General features: G+C 43.4%; 1 protein-coding gene across 3 annotated transcripts in view; it reads right to left on the bottom strand.

Annotated features, from left to right (window-relative positions):
• The window catches only part of SCUBE1 (signal peptide, CUB domain and EGF like domain containing 1), a 301,150-nt gene extending 283,960 nt beyond the window's left edge, over positions 1-17,190 (bottom strand). For 2 of the 3 annotated variants that reach the window (XM_084811851.1, XM_084811850.1), the window contains exons 1-2: positions 16,878-17,190; positions 7,871-7,993 (exon numbers count right to left, since the gene is read on the bottom strand). In XM_084811851.1, the coding sequence (XP_084667977.1) occupies positions 7,871-7,993; positions 16,878-16,965 (211 nt within the window). In that variant the 5' untranslated portion in view covers positions 16,966-17,190. The remainder of the gene's footprint in view (positions 1-7,870; positions 7,994-16,877) is intronic. The other variant, XM_084811852.1, reaches the window with a different exon arrangement.
• Between the last annotated feature and the right edge of the window lie 6,810 nt (positions 17,191-24,000).

Raw genomic sequence — 24,000 nt, forward strand, 5'->3', positions numbered from 1 at the left:
AAAGAAGTGTTTGGAGGCGGTTTACCACAGGAGCCCATAGTGACCACTGTATCATTTGAAGTGGGGAATCTATGCAGAAACTGTTGATATTTAATGTTTTAAAAATGCTCTGGAGCAAAAATCCTCTGGGGTAGCAGTGCTTTTACAGGACACCAAATTATTCAGGGTGGGTAACAACCTGGCAAATGAGATTCAGTGTATGGAACTATAAAGTGAACGCATTGCAATAACTTCACATATACAATGCAGGGGGGTTGGAATTAGTGGTTACTTGCTAGAAAAGAGTTCTTGGGATTATGGTGGGATAGCACAATGAAAACAGTAGCTCAGTGTGTGGCAGCAGTGAACAATGAAAATTCTATCATAAACATCATCAAGAAAAGATTTGAAAAATAAAATGGCTAGAATTGCAATACATTTTGGTAAATCTATGGTGCAACTGTTTGACATTTGTACAATTCTTGTTACAAGAGTAGACAACCTGGTACCCTCCAAATGTTTTGGACTACAACTCCCATAATTCCTCCCCATTGGTCATGATGGCTGGGGATGAAGGGCATTACAGTCCAGGTTGCCTAGCCCTGTCTTGTTATATTCCATCTCAAAGGAAATATATCACAAAGTTGGAAAAGATGCAGAAAAGGGCAGTTAAAATTATCAAGGGGCTGGCGTACATTCCCAGTGAGGAAAAGGATCTCGGCTTGGGAACCATGACTGATCAGGTCTTCCAGCATGAGAGGTGACCTACCAACACATGTCCACAGAAATATATTTTCCCTTCAAATGTTACAGTGCTTGCCATGGGAGTCATGGCAGACACTCCAAAACCCTTTTCCATATTGCATGAGATGTCCCACAGAAAAACATGAAAAGCACGCTTTCATGATGGGGCCATTTAAATGGCAATATAAAGTTCAACGCATGTTCTGAATCAAGAAGAATATTGATTAACAAGTCTAGACCCTAGCTGGTCAATCCACAGCTCTACATGGCATGTTCTGTTCTAGACAGGCTGAAAGGTACCAGACATGAATTGGGCAGGAGGAGGGAACTGACTTGAAGGAGACCAGCATGGATTGTGGTAGCAAAAGGATAGGATGAGCCTCAGAGACCCAGTTTCAAGTAGTTTGGTCAAAAGACTCAAAAACATGTAGTCTGCAGGACCCACAGTTCTAAGGAACTGTGGGTGGACCAAATGAAGTTCAGAACTCAGCTAAGCCCATATGTCCCCCAAACAGGGCCTGGTGATTACCAGAGGCATCTGCAGGGAATTTAAAGGGACAGCACTCTGGCTTGATCTGTGCCTTATGTTACTGTTAAATGTCCTCAGACTGTGCCCTCTGCCTTCTCCAATAAGGACATCTAAGAGAAAAACCAGCTTTGGCTAGTGGTTGCACTTCTTACCTGAAAGGTCTGAACTGCAAGCCCCAGGTTCATAGCCCAATATCTCCTCCTCCTTCTGCCCCTCTCCCCTGCAGTTAGGTCAACAAGGAGCTCCCACCTCTGGAAGATTCAAGGACTCAGAGGCACAAAGACACGATTGCACAAAACTGTCCCCAGTATTGAAATGAATGGGATACTCCCTGCTCGCATAAACCACTGTGTGCACGTTGGGGCTACAGGCCTGGAACCAAGATGGTTTCCCTATAAACCTCATACAATACAGCTGAGAATGTAACTGCTCTTTAATAATTAACACAAACTAGACATATCGCACACACATACACAACAAAATCCCTGGTAGGCTATTAAAATTAAGATCTCAGATATAGAACATGTCCAAGTTTGCCCTACTTCTCTTACCTATTGACTGTCAGATGCTAAATACCATCACGTGTGTGAAAGTTTAAAATTAGTCATGCAAATTCCATTTCATACATGGATTTCTGCAGGGTAATCTCTTGCTTTAATTCCTCACAGAGCCCTCTTATTTTTGAGTGAGCCAAGGTATGTTGGGACAGAAAGAAAGTTATGCATTAAATAAGCATGGATTACAGCCAGGTCTACCATTAAACAGAAATCAGCATCTAAAATATGGGTAGTTTTAAGACGCAGGGAAACTTTTGATGTGGCTAGCTGGCCCAGCTACAAGGCTCAACACTGAGGACACTGCTTCATGTAGCTACAGCCTTAAATGGGTTTTCCTGGAGTGTAGAATTAATTCCTTGGAAGGCATTTCGGGGGGGGCAGGGGGAGGAAAGAAGGAAAGCAAGGCTATATAAATATTCTCTCTTTGTCTCTCTGTTTGTGCGAGGGGAAAGCTGACTTCCAGAGCACAGAAGTTCCAAGACACTAGAGCACTGAGAACAGTACATTTAAAAATGTATCTGTCGAATTGGAGCCCAAGATACAAATAATACAGTGACCACAAAAATGTTTTACAAGGGCACTTGACCAAACATTTTCAATGCCCTTGGAGAATATAACATTCCATTTTTTATTTTTTTTTATTGTAGACCTCAGTAAAGCAATCTTCAGGTCTTTAATCTTTTTAATGGATTGACCTTATATTGTGCTAAACATTTCAAATACCGTTTCAGCCTGTGATTGGGGAGGCATTTATAGAAATGCTAACTGCATTTACAAGTGAAGAAAAGCCACATGTCTTATTTACAAGGCACTGTGCTGACTTCAATGTTAACATTTGCCAAAATGCAGAGGTATCTGGGTAAAAATGTATGTGCACACTGAAGTCTATATTGTATAGATTGTACATCTATATACAATCTGATTATTAATTTACATACTGCCTATAAATGAAGATATCTTTAACTGCGATTGGAATAAATCTTGGATTCCCGATTTGGCTTCTGGTTTGGTTTACCTTTAAATTTGCTAAATTTAAGTGCACACACAGGATTCAGAATTGGGAGTGCTGCTTCCAGAAACAACACAAATCCTAAATGGGGGGCAGGGGGGAAGACATCTGGCCAAAAGCCCAAATCCACTGGCCCAGCTATAGTCCATTTTGTCCATCTTCCCAGCATTGTGATAAATGTCTATGGATAAGCCAATTGCTAAAGTAATTTAGTCTACTGATTTTGACAGTAGCTGCAAAGGGGTAACACAGGTGGCAAGACAAATCACCTAGTTGTCCAGAAGACCTGGTATTCAAAGACCTGACTTCATATTTGAATTAGCCAACCATAAATAGATTCTTCACGTCAAATTAAGTGAATGGTTATTATGTAACAACTGCTGTAGATCTAACACTAAACATAATTTAATTACAACATAAAACAAAGAAAACTGTAACCGTTACTGTCAACCAATATGGTCTACCTGGGCCAGTTCATACATCACCCTGGATCCTGAGCTGCCACTAAGAAATAAGGAACACCTGTTCTTTCCCCTCGCAAGAAGGAATTCCCTATTCCCATTGATTAAGGGATGTGTTGGCATCAAGGATAGCTGCAATTAGGTTAGCCAGGGTTCCCATTTAACCAAAACTTGAATTCACCATTACATTCTGGGGCATCAAGTCCTGGTTAAAGAAGAACCCTGGTAAGCCTTAAGCCCTATTCAGGTGTTTGCGTGAACACAGGGGGGCTCAAATTGTGTAGGGGGCAGGGGCAGACACACACACGCCCCACCCCCAGGATGTTCAGGCTCGCAGGCTCATTGTCAGACTGCATCAAGCTCTGAAGAGGGTTTCTAAGCACGTTCAGGCGAAACACACTTTGAAGCCTCCACACTGATCACACAGAGCCTTCTAAGCTCATTCAACCAAATGCACTTAGAACCCTTTTCGGACTTTTGCGCTGAATATGCAAAGGTCTGAAGAGGAGCCCGCATGTTTGGGGATCTTAGGAGCAGGGTTTGCATGTATGCCCCCTGCCTCTTGCACAGTTTTAGCCCTCCCATGTACAAGAAAATGGGCTTTAATCACAAATAGGGCTTTAATTACAATTAAATCTGTGCTGACATATCCCTTAACAGTGATTCGGGCCGGAAGAGAGAACTCAACCTGGAGAGGGAAAGGATCACATGACCCTGTGGTTGGCATTTTGCTGCCTGAGGTGAAAAACAAGATGATCGCTACCCGCCTGTTGTTGTTATTAATCTATTTATATTATAGGTTTTTCTACTCCATATTGTAGGAAAACTCATTACCGCAGCTTAGAAAAGCATAAAAATAAAATCACAAAAGATAATAATAATAATTTAAAAAAATACAAGTAAAATTGGTGATTCCCCCCCCCAAAAAAAGCAAGTCAGAATATCCTGATTAAAATTTCACATGTCTTACTTCAACACTAGCAAGAGGACACCCTCTTCCACTGCACCTGAGGGTAGCAGACTAGCTCAGGGGATGCAGGGAAATGCCACATAGCACACACAGCTCTATCCTCCAACATCTCACAGCCGCTCACTCACCACTCTGCCTAGTGCCCACTCACTGCGCATTCAAACAGATGTTACAGTGCAGCAGCACCAGTGTGCCATACCCATCTTCTTTACAAACACATACGCACATAATTCTCTTCTACAGACAATGGAAGCAAAATTCCATAGAGTTCTGTAGTTATTGGATGAAGTCCATACTATGGTGCCAAACTCGGGAATCCATGGAGTCTCTTGACAGCATCAACAAACTAAGTTTGAGCAAAGATAGACAACTGTTGTATAAATTTACTCTTTCATTCTTGCAATTCACAGAGCTGAACAGGAAAAATATTCTTTGTATTCCCCCCTCTTCCTCCCAAGAATAGTCATAATTTTGAAACTAGATACTATAAAGAGTTTTGGAAAGAATATGCTGCCTCATTTCCAAAACTTCAATCAACCATCAGGTCTTGGAGATTTGGAATAAATGGTCTGGGGCTACAGAGAGGGGGTGGGGATAAACCAAACGTCTACAGAACATGCTACCCCCTTCATAAACATAACATGTTTGTGGACAATGTGTGTGTGGGGTGCTTCAGCAGTAAACAACTCTGTAGGGATAGGAGCTAATTTCTACATCACATTTAGGAAGATTTCACACATCTTGCAATAACAAGCCTGGATTTGCAACCAAATGCACACTCAACAGGAAAGCATAGTCAATATCAGCTCCTTGAGGAAACCTGTATGATACTTGAGTTTGCAAACTCATATCACGTTTTATATTTTTAGGTTTACAACTAAAAATAATGGATGAAATGGATGAAATTCTCCATTAGCAGTTTGCACCATCTCAGTTAGAGGGACGTCTGTTTCTCTATACCCCAGCTGAAGCTAGAGCTATGTAAAGTAAACTCCCTCTTTGGGCAGCAAACTGACAGTATTATGACTGATCTTAAACCCTTTCCACTTTGGAAGTTTGTTACTCACCTCAAATATAGGTTGGGTTGTTATATGTATAATTCTTAAAAGTGTTTATTTCTTCACTTTTGTTTCTTAAACAGTATTGTTCAAAATAATGATAAACAGAATTTGCAAGAACTGAACCAAGATCCAAGGAGAACTCTTTGCAAGAGCTCTGTTTCTCTGCGAGATTGCAAGAGTCCCGCTACGAATCAATTAAGACAAGAATTCTAAAATGTATTTAAATCTACAGGGCCAACCTTAAAATATGGAAATGTTGACTGTATTAATGTATTTATTCTCATTATATTTAGGAGAACGTCAGAATATTAAAATTCCTGATTAACATCAAGATGTAACATCTGTGATCAGCTGTTGAAGTATAGGTGACAGGAAGGAGATTTTGAGTTTTGAAGGAAGTCGGAAGTGGTAACTTGGGGGCGTCTCCACGTGCGATTTACTGCAAGGTTGCTGTGTTTGGAGGTCGTTTGGGGCACATGACGTTGTGGCCATCTCGCAGCCACCCCGGAGTTTCACACTGAAAAACCAGTTCTTCTGAGACTACGGCTGAATCTACACATAGCAGTTATACCGTTATCATACTGTTATCATAACTATTGGTGCCCATTGGGGTGCTGTGTGTAGATTCAGCTTACTTTTAGTCCAATTGTTTTCCTTAATTTAGCTTGTCTGCGCTTCTGTTGTGGTGTGCACTACCCTCTACATTTACTCCGGCATTATTTTCCTGCCCAGGTATGTGTCTTTCACCTGGTCGTGACCTTACTGACCCAGTCAAGGGGTGCTACCCCAATGTTTTCCCCGCCTGTGTTTCCCCAATATTTCCATCATTTCACGGCTGGCTGCCAGAGTTCTACCTCATGGTATTTACTTCACCTTGCCTACCACTACATTCTAGTGGCTATCCCCGCAAAGTATAGGTGTGCTCCAAAGAGCCTCTACCTTTTTTTAAAATAAAGAATTAAAGTGAAATAGAGCTTTTCTCGGCAGTACCTACACCTCCTAACTCACTATCATGCATTTGCCAGCAATTCCTATACCCCCCACCCATCTCACTATGGGGGGTATAGGAATTGCGGGCAAATGTGCGCAAGTGAGATAAGGGGTAGTGCTTGTTAATGTGGTTTTAAAGGGAAAGAAAGTTTAAAAAAATAGGCAGAATCGGGCACAGGTTGAGGAAGCAGGTGTCTCCTCAGAAGTAACTCCCATTGTAGTCAATGAGGCTTGTTGCCTAAATATTGATATTGTGTTTCTTTACTGCTTTGTTGCTGTAAGGAAGTAATTAATGTGAAGCTTCGCTCCATCGCATTACGGGAGCTTCAGGGGAAGGAGATGGGGGGGCAGAGCCTGGACGGGGGTGGGAGGGGAGGAGCCTCTCTTACTGGTTGAGCGGCCCCTGCCAGTCTGATGATGTTCACTCCAACCCCCCCCCCCGCCCCATCCCAGAAGTAAGTTATGTGAAGCCACTTAGAATGGTGAGGTGCGCTCGTTCATGGAAGTTGGTTCCTTGAAAAATCTGGGTAAGCCACCATTCGCTTCTCCTTCCATTGCTGTGGGGACACCCACTTAACTGAAAAAGTGACTTCAGCTTTAGTGGCAGGGCATACATGGAAGAAATATCTTGAAACAAACGCAGAAGGATTTCCTTAATGATAAAAGTGCATTTGCACTTGTAGGGCAATATCCTATGGTGTCAAACTGTGAACAAAAAATGAAGATTGAATGAGCTGCTGGGATAAAGTAGGTACACTTTGCCCTGCGGTGAAAGTATTAAAGCTCTCAGGCTTGCCTAGGTGTCTCCACCCTTTTGTTCTGTTGACCACTAAGTAAGTATTTTTATTTGCGTAGACATAGTAAAATTACAATGCAGAAGATGACGGGCCAATTACGCGGAGCTAGCTAGCATAAGGGACCACGATGCCCATAGCATTAGCTTGCCCAGCGGGATTCCCTAGAAAACCCACTGCACAAGCTTTTCTTTGAAAAATGGATTCTGTGCCTCAATTCCAGAGTGCAGAAAAGGCATACACAGAGCCCTTGCTCTCACAGACAAACCCATATGCCATGAGACAACACTGGGCCCAGTCTGAACTCACGGATTCAGGGCTGACAGGAAGAAACATAGAAAAACAACGCATACCCCCGTCTTTATGTAGACTTTTATCTTCATTTAACTAGTCTCTATTTCTGAGAGGCTCAACTGACCCCGAAGAGGAGCAGAACGTATGGCAAGGATACAGCCACAGGATACATAACAAAACCTTCACACTATGCGTGCACATGCACGCGCACACCTTAGCTTCCCACACTAGGTTTTAAACTAAAGTTACACTTGGTTTCCCAGAAGTAGCTCACTGAATGTGGAACACCGCAGTTTAGATACAGAACAATTAGCAGAAGCAGCAGGGGCTTCTTTCCAATAAACACCAGGATCTGAGGATAAGCAGCTGTAAATCTGCATTAATTGTTTCAGGAATTCTGCTATTTACAGAAGCACTTACAGAGTAAATAACATGTGGGGTGGGGGGAGGTTTGACAGAAATAAGAGAGCAGCTAACCTTACCTTCACACTGTTTTCCTTCTCCTTTATAACCTGGTTTGCAAATGCATTTGTACGACTTAGGCATGTTTTGACAAATTGCATCAATGTGGCAGTCGTCTGTCCCTTCCGTACATTCATCAGCATCTGTGTCATATAACATTTTTTAAAAAGGAAAAAAACAAGAGATCACATGAAAACCTTTGAGAGATTCCATGTAGAGAAGCTCTTTAACCAAGTTTGTTCCAGGTATCACCACAGGCAAAAACAAAATTATCCAAATGTCACAACTACAATGTACACTCCATATACAAGCATGGATGACTCAATTTAACAAGGAAATCTGTGTGCAGAAGCACACTTACATGCATGTAGTGGTGATAAAAGAAAAGTAACCTGAAACCCACTGAACTTGCTGAGCATCCTTTGATGACCATAGAACATGCATCTCCATTCAGCACCAGGAATTGTGACCTGTGACTAGCTGCCTGCCACTACAGCAGGATCCATGCCAACATCTGGTTAGGTTTATGCCTTAGAATTATGTATTCAAACACTATGATATTACCCATATTCCTCACATGAAACTAGGGCCATTTCAAGCAATCTTTTGCAAATCCGGTGAGCCTAGGCAAGTGCAAAACACATGCATCTCCCATCAAGTGAGAAGCATGCATGTTGTTTTGGTGGGTGCGACTCTTTAAAAGAGATGCAAGTGGGAACCTGATCATATCCTGATCACTGCTTGCATACGTTTTAAAAGAGACACAAGCACTGAAAGACATGTCCCTGTGTTCTTCTCTCTCGAAGATCATGCATTTTGTACTCAGGTAAGGCGGCTGTAATGCAACCAAAACTCTTCCCCACGACCTGAGTTCGATCCCAGCAGAAGCTGGTTTTCAGGTAGCCGGCTCAGGTCGACTCAGCCCTCCATCCTTCCGAAGTCAGTACAATGAGTACCTGGCTTGCTGAGGGAAAAGTAGTTAGGACTGGGGAAGGCAATGGCAAACCACCCCACTATACAGTCTGCCAGGAAAACGCTGAGGAAAAACGGTGTCCCTCTAGGGGTCAGTAATGACTCGGTGCTTGCACAAGAGGAACCCTTCCTTTCCATGAGTAGTCAAACGTAAGACTTGTTGTAGGAAGCACCCTTAAAGGGGCTTCTAGACATCAACTAACCTAGCATTAGGGCCACCAGACCTGGAAGTGAAACAGTAAGTAAATAATCATCTTGTACTAGATTTGGACACGACTTAACGACTGAACAACAACAACTAGATTCATGTCTTGTAGTAGAAGCAGATTCCCAGAAGCACAATTGTATCATGTACTGAGCCTAGCATACTCCAGATTTAATGCAGTGTCATCACCTGTAAACACAGCAGTGTGTCCCCAACCACATGGAAAGACTATAGGTTCCAGCCACATGGTTTAAAAAAATCCGTACATTGCCGAGCTTCCCCATGTTTCTAATTGTGTGCAAATGTGCGGAAAAATCACCCAAATGCATGACAATATGCTACAGAAACCCAGCTTTCCCCATGGTTACCAGTGCACAGCAGAATGTTTACAAGGAGCAACCACAGTGTAAATAGTTAACTGTAGCCACCCAATACTGTGAACATAATATGCATGTGTGCATAGCCACTGTCCTTTGTCACATTTCATTTCAATTTAATGCAGTACTTTTTCCCTCTGAGGGCAGGTATTCCCCATATAAACCTGGTCAGCATCTACCTTTCCTCAAGGGCCACTTCAAAAAAGAGAGAGAGAGAGAGATAGTGGGCCCAACATCTTGATCTACCCCCTCCCCTACACAGTAGCCCACTGGTAGGTTTTGTTACCACAACCACTTCTTCCACATCTCTTTTGCCTCTACATACGCAACTGGAGCTCAAGCAGCCACCCTAAGAAAGCCAGATTTAGCTCAGGGACCTACTGTACATATTCTGACTGTTAGAGCAATACGACAGTGGAACCAATTACCTAGGGAGGTAGTGGGCTCTCCTACACTGGAGGCATTCAAGATGAGGCTGGACATCTGCCAGGGATGCTCTGACTTGGATTCCTGCATTGAGCAGGGGAGTGGACTCAATGGTCTTGTAGGCCCCTTCCAACCCTACTATTCTATGATTCTATTATTCTATTCTTGCTGCTTTAAGGAAAAACGGGGGGGGGGGTGTATGTGTATGTGTACACACACACACACACAATTAAACTATGCATCAGTAAATTTGATGTGGTATACAAAACAGGTGTTGGAGCTAGGGATGCTGGAGAAATTCGAGACGGACTAAACTGAGCTCGGATTTCTAAGAATTCCACCTGAGGAATTCACTGCAGAGTGACCCCCCTCACGCCACACAAAGTCTGTGGGCTTTCAGATTATTTTTACTTTCTTGAAATTTAGGAATAGTTATTCATAGGAAAATACACATGTTTCTGCTGAGGAAAAGTTGAATGGAATGGGGGTCAATATGGTAAATGTTACGTACTAAGGTAAATTATGTAAATTGTTACAAAACCTCTTACATAATTATTTGCGTATTTTTCAGGATGATGAAAAAAAATCACATCCATCTGCGAGAGGATGACGGAACAAAAGGCGCCTGACAATTCATGAAACACAGATGGAGCAGATTTTACACAGTCCATACAACCCTTGTTGGCGCTCCTATAATGAAGTCAGAGGAAGAAGAAAGGCTAAGATGAAGGACATCACAAGGCAGTTGTCCAAAGTAAGCTAAGCAACATAAGGTCAGTACTTCCTTAATGAGCAACTGATATATGAAGCCAGAATATACTGAGTCCATCAAACCCAGTATTGTCTGCTCTGATTGGCAGCAGAATAGTGGAAGTCTTTCGCAGTTCTGCATCTTGAAGGCCCTTTAGGTGAAGACGCCAGCGGTTGAACCTTAGACCTTCTGAATGCAAAGCATATGTTCTACAGCTCAGCTACAGCCCCTTCCCTTCAGGTAAAGAAACCAAGGAACTGAATGTTCACTGCAGGGGAGGGGGGAAGGGTGTTACTTAGTGACAGAAAATAATGATGTGCAGATTCCATCACCTCCTTGTGCCTTTTTTCAGTGACAGGTTGAGTACGAATGGACCATGCAGGCATATCTAAATCAGAAGTGAGGCAGATGGTCACAAGGAGCAGGGCTTTCTCAGTTGAGGCACCCTTCCTTTGGAACTCCCTCCGTAGGGAAGCTCCAAATGTATCTTTTTGGCAAAGCATTTTGAAAATGACTTTAAAAAAAACAACGGTTCGACTGCTATAATAAATCTATTGAGTCTTGTGTTTTAAACATTGTTTTAGAATATTGTTTTAGAATATTGTTTTGTATTGTAAATATAATGTAGATCTGCCAGATTAAATGCAAGGAGTAAATTTTAAATGTAAAAGTGAAGAAGTAGTTAATGATGCAGTTCTCAGGCATTACATCCATGACAGCTTATGGGCTTGAAGCATTATACAACCCTTCAAAGTTGATCACAGTTCTAAACTTTGATCGTGGTTGACCCTATGTAGTATAATGGATAGTGTGTTAGACATGGACTAGGAAAAGCAGCCATGAAGTCTGGGCCACTGACCATATCTCAGTTTAACCTACATCACAAGGATGTTTTAAAGATAAAATGAGATAGCTGAAGATATGCCAGGCTGTGCTCCAAGGAGAGAAAGGATGCAAATAAACAAATATCAGTGGAAAGAAACCACTGACTTTTTAAACAGGTGAATACTGCAGGCAATTACCTTGTCGAACATACCCAGGGCTGGATTATCCATTGGCCACAACAGGCGCAGTGCCTAGGGCCTACGAAACTCCCAAGGGCCTATGATAAAGTTTGGGGCCTGCCAGATTTCACAGCCCACAAGGGGCAAGGATCTAATACAGAAGTGGCCACACAAATCAGTCCAAGCACCTTACCAATATCCTTGAGCTGTACCAACTGGAACGCAACCAACAACACTGGAAAAGGCTGCACTCTGGATATTAACCTGATTCACCTGCTATAACCCTGGAGTCAAAGTCCCAGCAGATTCAAGAAATATTATCTTGGAAGTGCCTTGCAAACATATAACAGCAGACCTCTGATGAGTCCATGGCCTCCTTAGAGCCAACATATATTAAGCCCCACACAACCCTAAAAAGGTCAGCTGGGAGATAAAGAGGATTCAATAGAGGCAGAGGGAGAGTGTTTCTTGCCGCCTTCATTGCTCCTGAATTTATCTGAGTATAGGCACACACTCAGTGTTCAACTGCAAAGTAGCCATTCCTACTTTGTTTCATCGCTCTCAGCTCAGGGATATACCATGGCGCTCTACTCCAGAGAGGGCACTCAGGACCAATCGTGTCAACTGCCTGGGTCATTTCTGCATTCTACAGATCAACCAGGTTTCGACAGGAGAGCCTGCCACATCAGCCAGGAATGACTCCAGAGCCCTCTGGAAACCATCCAGATCCATTTAGCCTCTGGAGGCAGACCATCTTAATAGGTCCCCCACCCTTGCAGAGGGGAAAAGCTGCTCTAAGTCTAAATCTCAGCAGGAAGTGATCTGACCATGACAAAGGGACTGATTCAATTCAGCTAAAGCAAATTATTATTTGATTTAGCAGTTTACTCATACAGGTATAATATGTCTAAAGTAAATGTAAATTAAACATTCACTTTGCAACTCTTTTTGATAGCAAAATCACAGGTTACATCTTCAGATTTCATTTTTTGCAAAAGCTCATTCGCAATTGAGAGTAGTGAAATTTAAGATAGTCATTTCTGTCCCATGGTTCACTTGAGACAGTTGTACAGTTCAGCTTTGAAAAGGAGCGCTCCCCTTCACAACCTGTTCTACATTCTAAAAGCAATGCTGACATTTAGAAAACTTGTCACCAACTTGTCCATTATTTGTGCAATGATCGTTTCTACCACAGATTTCCTGTCTGCATGCATACATGAGAACAGTAGAAATGCATGTTCAAGATCTGATGGATAGGTGTCTATTAATGCCCTTGTTTTAGAGGCCACTTCATCACCAAACATAGATCTATCCACAAGAAAACTAAACCTTTCACAGGGTGTGGCATATGTAGCTTGTTGTCTGCCCATCTCAATGATAACTTTATCCATTATAGGATAGAAAAATCGTGTGTGGAATTTGTCACTAGCACTCAAACCCAAGTCAGTATTATCCATGCCAACTTCTTAAAAAAAAATCCCACAGGTTCTCAGTTGGTTGCGTTGCGTAGTCTCCTTGTAATTAGATGGTGTGACTTTTTTTTCAGCAGCACACTCATTGGCTAATGCCGAAGCAAGGCTTTCGGAAATTTTAGCTTTGCCAAATTTTGTTAAGGGTGGGTGTAGCCGTGTGTCCAGCCCTAATTCCAAACCTTTTGAAAACTGACAGTAAAACTACCTGGCAAATATTTTTCTCCTCCTGGAGAAAAGAGATAGGATCTCTCTGGGCCGCTGTAGCAAGTTTCTGATTAGCTCTGCTATGTAAGAATAAGAGGTAGCAGCAGCACAGGTCACGAGAAGGACAGAAAAGTCTTGGTACGTTTAAACGGAAAGATATGAATGGGGTGGGGAGTATCTGGGGACACCGGACTATTGTTTTGGGGTTCCCGGTGGATATTTTGGAGGCTAGAATCCTCCCAGGGTTGTTCCCCACTAGCCCAAGGAAACCCATGCACTGCCCCTGGGTATAGATCTATGGTTATGGGACCTATATAGTTTAAGTATTTATCTATAGATCTATCTTGTAGGCCTACAATTATGACAGTGCCTAGGGCCTACAAAGACTTTAATCTGGCCCTGAACATGTCTAGCAGCATTTAACCATGAACTGAAGCATAAAGGTGTACTAAAGTTGAATAGCCTGCTCTCCATGAAGCTAAAGGAGATATGATGATCTCCCATATTAAGGGATAAAAAGAACGGGTGGAAAAATGTCTAAAGTGACAGGTGCAAAAAGCATATTTCCATTGCCAAGTGCATTTCCAACCCTTCTAAACATTTTTCACCATTAAGTGAAAACAGATGCATAGTGTTGTATTGTTAAGAAGGTAGGCACTCCTAGAGATATTTCAATTAGGGAAAATTCTAATTCCCCCTCTTCCTTTCTTTTTTTTTTTAAGAAACAGAAAGGGAGGGGGGAATGCTGCACTGTTTCTGTTGAGAAAATTAATGAAGGAAATAACTATAAGCATAATAAACTATGCAGATAATGGACTAAGGGAAAAGTCACCAATCCTCGTTCTATGTTGTTTTAGAGAGTTAATTTGGGGGGAAATATTGTCAACAGAAACAGGAGTCATTGCATAAGGGAAAGGCAGTGGGAATCAGCTGATCTTTTGGAAGAACATTTGTCTATTAGATCCAGGGCTTGGGAGACCTTGGTGCTCATGGAAGAAAGTGTATTGATTACTGCCTAAATGTCAATCAGGCAACTCTGCCTTATAGCGAGAGCAGCCTTTAAATGGATTTCCCCATAATTTAATGCCAGAGGCCCATCTGGGGTTCTTTAGCTTATTGGATGTATATCTATGATGAATAATAATATGGCTAACAATTAACTCCCTAAAACTAGGGTCCAATAAATGCAAAGATTTAAATTTATAATATAGGTGGAGTGGATTGGATTGGGGGTGGGGAAGATCAGAAAAAGACAAGACTCCCCTGCCATCCATGTGCTGTATGTTTCATGCCAATTAGATTAACAGATCCTAAGAAAAGGTGCACCAAAGTGAAAAACACTTTGATTGTTAGCTTGAAATCCTAATGCTAATTGTTCCAGAAATGCTCACTCAGCCATCTCCAGCGATAAAACAAGAATTCTTCAAAGTCACCAAGGAGGGGAGATGAGGGGGCTGCTAGGAGGCAGCAGGAATAATCAGATATTGTGGCCAGGCACACATCAGAGAACTTTGCAAAGGAAAGGAATATAAAGCAAATGGGGGCTGGGGGGAGGGATGGTTATTTTGGGTGAACCCTCTTCTTAAGAATCTCAGAAGTAAAATGTTTAATAAACACATACAACACTGAAGTAACTTTGGTTTTCACAAAGCAGTAGTGAAAAGGAAAGAAGTTTGCCCTCCTCTCCACCACTGAAATTGGGGAGTTGGGGGGGGGGGGAGGAGAGAGAGAGAGAGAGAAAGAAAGAGAGAGAAAGAAAGAGAGAGAGAGAGAGAGAGGGAGAGAAGAGTGGCTTTAATTGGTTTCTTTCTTGTGATTTATTTTAGCTGCTCAGCCAATTCAAAACTAGCTGTGATTTTTTTTAACGGTAAATTCACTTAGGGGTTTTGAGGGCACGGTCCAGATCACATACACATGCCACTATATATTCAATCAGGCAGGGGATAAAGCTAGCGGCTGTGCTTTTGTTTCAAATGCCTACGTTCATACTTTTTGCTCATTAAAAGGGGCAACTAGCTCTCCCATCAAGCTCAGTAGAAGTGACAGCTGGGCTTCTTTCTAATTCCGTCAAAAAACTCAACCGCATTGAGTCCAAAGGGGACATTTCACAGCGACTCGAGGATGCCTGAGAGTCAGGCGTGTGAATGCCAATGAGTCAAACGGAAAGGGCAAATCCAGCGGCGAAAACTTCCTCTATTGCAGGGCTCCCGCTAGGCTGCTTAGACATTATATTTTTAATCCCTGACCCCTCCATATTTCTAGGGGCATCATCTGCTTATAGGGAAAGAGATACACGTGACTAGATTTTTAGATCTATGTATAGTAGTTGTCCCTAAACTTCTGATAACTGAGGAGATTTTACTGAGGTACTTCACTCTTCCACCTTAAACAGGATTACTTTTCAGAATGTGTGAAAATAAACATTACCTGCCCCAAGCCCTGTATTTCTTTGTGAGGTCACTGTCCTGGCTTCACCACCTCTGAAGTCAGGTAATTCTGCTGTGTCTCTGGTTTGGAAGTCATTGATTGCTTCGGTTATACGTGATCCAGAGATGGGACACAATTACCTTCCTCCAGAAGGGCTGATTGGGAAGAGCTGTGGATCATGCAGAGACACAGTGGTCAACCTCCTGCATGGGCAGGGGCTTTGAGTACTCACAAGAGCTTTTAATTATGTTATTTCTCTCAGCACACTAGCATGTCCCTGGACGCAGTTTGGAAATCACCATTCTAGAGCAGGCTTCTCTGACCCGGTGCACCAGGTTGGGGAAGGCTGTTTTAGGGGCAGCATTCACTTATAAGGCATGGGATAAAAACAGTGAGTAAAAACAGCAGATCACTTTATTCTCCATCTAAGATTGATACAATCTATTCCAAATCTCACATAATTTCCATCAAGGTACCATAATGTTTTGCTCAGAAAGGGAGGAACATGTTTTTCTTACCTACTAGCACCATCGACTGCAGGTTAACGGCACTGTCGATACTATCTGGAACTCTATCTGGGGGCAGAGACATAACTTTGCTTCCTACACCCCTCTTTGTAGTTTCCCCCTGTGCACAGAATCCAAGTCGAAGAGGTACCAGGCAAGGCATCTTTAAACGGAGAATATCTTAAACATAATATAGCAGCCCTGTGAAAATTTGGTTGGAACAGGAGGCCGGCTGGGAGAGAACTGAAGTCCATGAATCGTCTGAAGTCCATGAATCCTTTAATGAACGTTTGGAACTGAGGTATGGAAGCCAATCCATCTGTCTGCCTAGACAGGGCTGACCGATACGCCACTAAATGCTCAGGTTGCATCTTACCCCTTGCGGAGGAGCACTAACTGAAAATAACTCCAAGATATTTGGGGAGGGGAAGACTTGGGGCAAATCAGACGCAGCCCACTCGGTGCAACTTGGCAAGAAGCCTCCCCCCAGAACTGTCCCCTTCCCATCCCACAGTACCTTTGAGAGGTGCAGAGGCGGTCCCGTCACCAGGGGATGCGCTTTTTTCCAAGAAGGGCTAGTGCGCAGGAGGAGCGGGAGAAGAAGTGGGGAAGGAAGAAGGAAGGAAGGAAGGAAGGAAAAGAAAGGAAGGAAGGAAGGAAGGAAGACCTCTGTCTTGTCTTACCTGGGACCCCATTGCCTCGTGCAAACCTGCCAGGGTGGAAGAAAGCGAGAGCCACACACAAGCGCCATGCAGCACAAACAGCCCCCATGACACTGCGGTGAATCCACGCAAGTTGGGGAGCCGCTTTGATGCGAAGACGCGCTCCGGGCTGGCAGAGGGCAGCCACAGAAACTGACGCGCCGACAGCGTCCCGCTGATTCGCAGAGGGACCAGCGGGGTGGGCGGGACAGACGGGGAGCAGTGCCAATCGCGCGTCGGGAGGGGGAGCGCCGGGGGGGCGCGGGCGGGGCCGGCGGGGAGAGCGCCCTGCCGCGCGTCCGAGCCGGGGGGGCGCGTCGCGGCCCGGGGTGCGGCTGCGCCCTGCCCTCCTCGCGCAGAGCGGGGCAGCGAGCCTCGGGAGAGGGACGGCGTCCCCCGTGGGGACGGAGCCCCCTGCCCCGTTTGTGGATGCACGCCCTTATTCAGGGGAGGGGTGTAGCGGGCTGGACCTGCACCGAGCATTTATGCCGTTATCGTGCCGTTGCCCAAACTGTTGGTGCGCATGACACCAGCGGGCACCAATGGCTGTCAAAACGGCGTGATGGCAGCACCGCAATCCGGCGGAATCTACGCATAGCATTTATGCCGTTATCGTGCCGTTGCCCTAACTGTTGGTGCGCATGACACCAGCGGGCACCAATGGCTGTCAAAACGGCGTGATGGCAGCACCGCAATCCGGCGGAATCTACGCATAGCATTTATGCCGTTATCGTGCCGTTGCCCTAACTGTTGGTGCGCATGACACCAGCGGGCACCAATGGCTGTGAAAACGGCGTGATGGCAGCACCGCAATCCGGCGGAATCTACGCATAGCATTTATGCCGTTATCGTGCCGTTGCCCTAACTGTTGGTGCGCATGACACCAGCGGGCACCAATGGCTGTCAAAACGGCGTGATGGCAGCACCGCAATCCGGCGGAATCTACGCATAGCATTTATGCCGTTATCGTGCCGTTGCCCTAACTGTTGGTGCGCATGACACCAGCGGGCACCAATGGCTGTCAAAACGGCGTGATGGCAGCACCGCAATCCGGCGGAATCTACGCATAGCATTTATGCCGTTATCGTGCCGTTGCCCTAACTGTTGGTGCGCATGACACCAGCGGGCACCAATGGCTGTCAAAACGGCGTGATGGCAGCACCGCCGCTGCGTGTGGATTCAGCCGGCTGAATCTACGCATAGCATTTATGCCGTTATCGTGCCGTTGCCCTAACTGTTGGTGCGCATGACACCAGCGGGCACCAATGGCTGTGAAAACGGCGTGATGGCAGCACCACCGCTGCGTGTGGATTCAGCCGGCTGAATCTACGCATAGCATTTATGCCGTTATCGTAACTGTTGGTGTGCATGACACCGATGGGCGCCAGTACTTACGAAAACGGTATGATGACAGTATAACTGCTGTGTGTAGATTCAGCCGCAGTTAAAGAGCATAAGCTGTGTTGGAGCTGGGGCTGAATCTACACATAGCATGCTGTTATCATAACTATTGGTGCTCATGACATCAATGGGCACCAATAGCTATGAAAACTGTGTGATAACAGCATAACTGCTGTGTGTAGATTCAGCCGCGGTTAAAGAGTATAAGCTGTGTTGGAGCTGGGGCTGAATCTACACACAGCATTTATGCCGTTATCATGCTGTTACCATAACTATTGGTGCACATGACACCAAAGGGCACCAATAGTTATGAAAACGGTATGATAACAGTGTAACTGCTATGTGTAGATTCAGCCTGCTGAATCTACACACAGCATTTATGCCGTTATCATGCTGCTACCATAACTATTGGTGCACATGACACGAATGGGCACCAATAGTTAAGAAAACAGTATGATAACAGTATAATCACTATGTGTAGATTCAGCCACAGTTAAGGAGTATAAGCTGTGTTGGAGCTGGGGCTGAATCTACACATAGCATTTATACCGTTATCATGCTGTTATCATAACTATTGGTGCTCATGACATCAATGGGCACCAATAGCTATGAAAACAGTATGATAACAGTATAACTGCTGTGTGTAGATTCAGCCGCAGTTAAAGAGTATAAGCTGTGTTGGAGCTGGGGCTGAATCTACACACAGCATTTATGCCGTTATCATGCTGTTACCATAACTATTGGTGCACATGACTGCTGAATCTACACATAGCATTTATGCCGTTATCATTCTGTTACCATAACTATTGGTGCTCATGACACGAATGGGCACCAATGGTTAAGAAAACGGTATGATAACAGTATAATCACTATGTGTAGATTCAGCCACAGTTAAGGAGTATAAGCTGTGTTGGAGCTGGGGCTGAATCTACACATAGCATTTATACCGTTATCATGCTGTTATCATAACTATTGGTGCTCATGACATCAATGGGCACCAATAGCTATGAAAACAGTATGATAACATTATAACTGCTGTGTGTAGATTCAGCCACAGTTAAAGAGTATAAGCTGTGTTGGAGCTGGGGCTGAATCTACACACAGCAGTTATACCGTTATCGTACCGTGATCACAACTATTGGTGTCCATTGGTGGCATGTTGTGCCTTTGGTGTTCAGTCTTAGCCCAGCCACAGAATTCACTGGATGGCCTTCAAGCAAGCCACTTTTCTGTCCCTTGACCTGTAATCTGAGGACAGTAGTAGGCTACCTCACTGGAACGTTTGGTGAGATAATGTATATAAACTGAGTTGCCAACTGATGGTTGTTTTTTCACTCTCCTGTTCCTGTGTCTTTTGCAGCGGCCTGATAGTATGAGATGAAGCTTTTCCTGGCATGGACAAATGCAGTGAGGAAAACTTCAAATACTGCATTTCTGTATGTCAGGCTGCTACTAAAGGCACAGGACAGTAAAAAAAAAAACACACACACACGTTGGCAACCTTACATGTGAAGTGCTTGGCTGTTTGAGATGTGCTATATAAAGGTGCTATATTAAGGCACTATACTAGCAGTGTGAGAATTTGCATGATGTTCCATTCATAATCCGTCAGGGAGAGCAATGGAAGGCTTGTGGGCCCGTTGCAGTCTCATCCCAGCCTTACTCAGAAGCATGTTTGGGATTACTGCCTAAATCTGCCTGTATGTCTTGTCTACCAGAGAAGGACTACCGTTTCTAGCAACACCATTGTATTTTTATTGCTTTTTCAAGTTAAAGGTTTGACCAAATCTGCTGCCCACCTCACTCCCTTCCACCCCAGGTGTAGCCGATATCCTTTCATGGGCCCTGCAGCCTGACCTATGCATGTTTACTGTGTTCAGTGGGACTCACTTCCTAATAGCACTTCTTAGGATTGCAGCCTTCAACATTTTCAGAGCTCCTCAGCATCTGTTCTTCCCCTCTCGAGGGTTTCAGTGACTGCCTGATTTGCAAAGGAATGGCTCCTCTCAAGCTAAAGGCAGGACACTTTGAAGCCCCACAGTCTAGCAAACCCAACAGCAGATCTCCTTGACAACCAGTAAGGGGGACACCCCCCCTTCCTGGGCACAGACTAAAAGAAAACTTTTTGTATGTGCCTTTTTTTTTTGCTTTTCCTTCAGGCTCATCTAACCCTTAGTGCTGCCTTTTCCACTTGCTTCAGGTCATTACCATTAATACCAGCCACTAGATTTCCATAACGTTTGAACAGAGCTAAGAAGGACACACACCCCTTGGGTATTTTAATTTCCTGCAATGTCAAGTGACGAAGTTCTTGTTGATTTTAACAAGGAAATATCACATTGTCAAGATTCTTCAACTCATTGATAAAATGCAATTCTATTTTAAAAAGAAAGGATTCAAACTGTCAGTTTTCTTTAAATGTAGATAATAATGTCAACATTGATTATGTGTAAATACTTGTAAATCTTACATTTACTTTTCACGATTTTGATCCCATTCTTTTCACAATTTCCCAAGAGTAAAAAAATAAATCCTGTTCCTTCCAGAATTGCTTTCTTAAGTTCATTTTTGTTAGATATTATGAGTAATATTATCTGAGAAGAAAGAATGTGTGTGGTCAAGCCTTCTTCCAACATAACTACATACACTTCAGTTTTAAAAGATTATCATTGGACTAATGCACTATAGTTCAACCTGCATTCATATTAGTTCCTTTACTGAAAATGCTTCCTGCACTGCAGTAGTGAATGGCTAGTTGAAACCATTAGGACAGAGAGAGCCTGTGAGAGGTAAAATAAATTATATTATTACATATAAGCAGAAATTGAAGATAATATCATTAAATCCCACTCCAACAAACCATGCATAATACATTATTAGCTCAATATATGGGTGTTTCAGGAGAAAAATGATTTGGTGTTTTTAAAGTTCTCATGAAGTTTTAATTATAAAATAAATCAACAGAATTTTTATTCTCCATCTCTTATGTCCATTTACATTACCTTCATTAACTCAAGACTCATTTCTCAGATGCCTGCACCTCTCCTTTGAATGTGGATTTTTGTTATTTCTTTAAGGTTTTTCTTTCTCTGTTATCCTATACATTTGTGCAAAAATGCTGAAAGAAGAGATTGTGTGTTTATTGCTGAGGTATCTCTCTGTACATGTCCAGCACAGCTTCTGTTTCTGTCCCCCTGCCTGGGAAGGTTACCTGGTACCTTAGAGCTCCATCTAGTGAACTGCAATTCATGTCAAGCAGAAGTTTCATACTTTAAAGAAACATATACATCTCACCTACCACTTAACTGATAGCTACATCAGAGTAAATATTCTGGATATGAAATTGCTGAGATAGATAGATAGATAGATAGATAGATAGATAGATAGATAGATAGATAGATGATAGATAGATAGATAGATAGATAGATAGATATGGCTGTATCCAATGTTAGAGTAGACCCATTGAAATGAATGGGGCTTAAGTTAGACTAAAATTGGATACAATTACACATACACACACACACAGATCTGAAATAAAGCCATTTGGCAAATTTGCTGCCAGACTTATTTTTCTGAATTCCCAACCAACTAAGCATTACTCAACTAATAAAGAAAACCTCAGCATTTATATAGTACTTTAAAGTACTTCTTATGCATTATTTAATAACAACACAGACACATTCCTAAAATACAATTAAAACAATCAATCACATTAAAAATAAACAATTGAAATACTATATATAATAAGCAGCTAAAACATCGATGGACTAGCAAAAAATGTGTTGAAAGCATGCCTAAACACATAAGTTTTGAATTTTTATCTGTAGGAGCTTAGAGAGGGAGTCAGATGCAACTCAGTTTGAAGTGTGTTCCTGAGCCATGCCACCACTGAAAAGGCTCTGTCCTTCATGCATGCTCATGGAACACCTTGTGATGGCACTGTCAACCGGGCTTCCGAGGCTGATCTCGGAGCCTGGGTGGGTCTTATATGGGAGTAAGCAGTCTTTGAGGTAACTTGTTCCCAGGCTGTTTACAGTTTTAAACGTCAATATCAGTACTTTAAATTGAGCTCAGAAACAAACAGGCAACTACTGAAGTTGACATAGGATCGAAGTTATATGTTCTGATCTGTGACCACTCAACAAAACCCTGGCTGCTGCATTTCAGATCAATTGGAGTTTACAACCCATTTTTGGAATCACCAGGAACAAGCTGGGGAATTATGCAGGAACACGATATATGAGAAGCCACAAACAGATGTTGCTACAACCCAACCACATCTCCAGCTGATCAAAGCCTATCTTGGGGCTTTGCAAGAGAAAGGGCAAAGGGAATCTTACAGCAATTGCCAAGAAACTGCTACATTCTTCTATCAGAGCCTTCCCTAGAATTGCCCCATGACTAGTCTGTGGAGTGGCAAAATTGTTTTTTGGAAGGTTGTGCAGAGACCCTGCTGTAGTAGTGGTGTGGAGTAGACAACTTCTGGAGAATAGGAAACATGACTCCAAAGTAAGTCCTGCGAGAAGGGTTCTCTCCCTTCCCATATTCCTTGCTGCCCTGACCCCCCCCCCCATTTTTTTCTGATCCTCTTTCTTATCTACCCGTTACCACTTGTTGGACCTTATTCCCAGTCAATCTGCTGCTTCAGCCTCTTCTCAGCCTGTGTTCCCTGGACAGCCTCCACTCCACGTCCAGCTGCTAGGCTTCCTCAAGCCGGCTTTACACATGCCGAGGATGAGGTTAAGCAGGACTACCTAAGTTTTACATTGCATATGCTATCAGTAGTTTAGATCAGTGGAACATCATTCAGTATTTAAATAATTGTCTTTTCCAGTTCCGTGATGCAAAAGGAATATTATGAGGGGAGTTCCTCCAAGTGAGGTTCACATAATATTCAGCTGTAGAATCTTTCATTAGTAGATCCTTTTAAGTCAAAGGCACAGAGTAAAAAGAATATCTGCAGACTTGTGAACAAAGGTACAGCCAGAACGCTAGCAGATTCTGGACTAAGAAAAACAAGCAGTTGCCAAAAATAAATGAAGTCCAGAAAAGGAATATGTTTTTCATCCTTGTCCTCAGCTTCTCACTTTAGCTGAGAAACTTGGAACTTCCTCCCATACCGCTAGGAAGATTCTGTTCAATCTTGTGCCACATTTGCACTTCAGCCACAGATGCTCTCTTCGTTTCACAGAAGGGAGACATGCTCCTTCAGGCCCACTCCGCTGAGAGACCGGGTCGCTCAGGTTCCTCCCTCAAGTATCATTTAGCAGCAGCCATTCCATCAGGCTGAGGCTACAGCAGAGGGAGAGATGGAGAGCAAGGGCCAGTCCATCAGCTCTGCTGAGAAGCCAGCTCCATCAGGCCCTGCCCTGCCCTGCTTCAGTTCAAGGTCATCATAGCAAGAACTTTGTAAGCCTTCAGGGAGGGACTATGGTTATTGATCTTATGTAGTGGGCTCTCCCACACTGGAGGCGTTCAAGACGAGGCTGGACAGCCATCTGTCAGGGATGCTGTGACTTGGATTCCTGCACTGAGCAGGGGGTTGGACTCGATGGTCTTGTAGGTCTCTTCCAACCCTACTATTCTATGATTCTATGTAAGGCACTCTGGGAGCCTTTTCCAGTAAAGAGCAGGGTCCAGTGCTTTATATGAATATATCAATAAAACCTGGGTTCAGTTTTAGCACTGAACACTTAGAGCATAA

This window comes from Heloderma suspectum, chromosome 7 (assembly GCF_057233095.1).
Source record: "Heloderma suspectum isolate Gila_16-S chromosome 7, 16-S_ref, whole genome shotgun sequence".
Lineage (NCBI taxonomy): Eukaryota > Metazoa > Chordata > Lepidosauria > Squamata > Helodermatidae > Heloderma > Heloderma suspectum.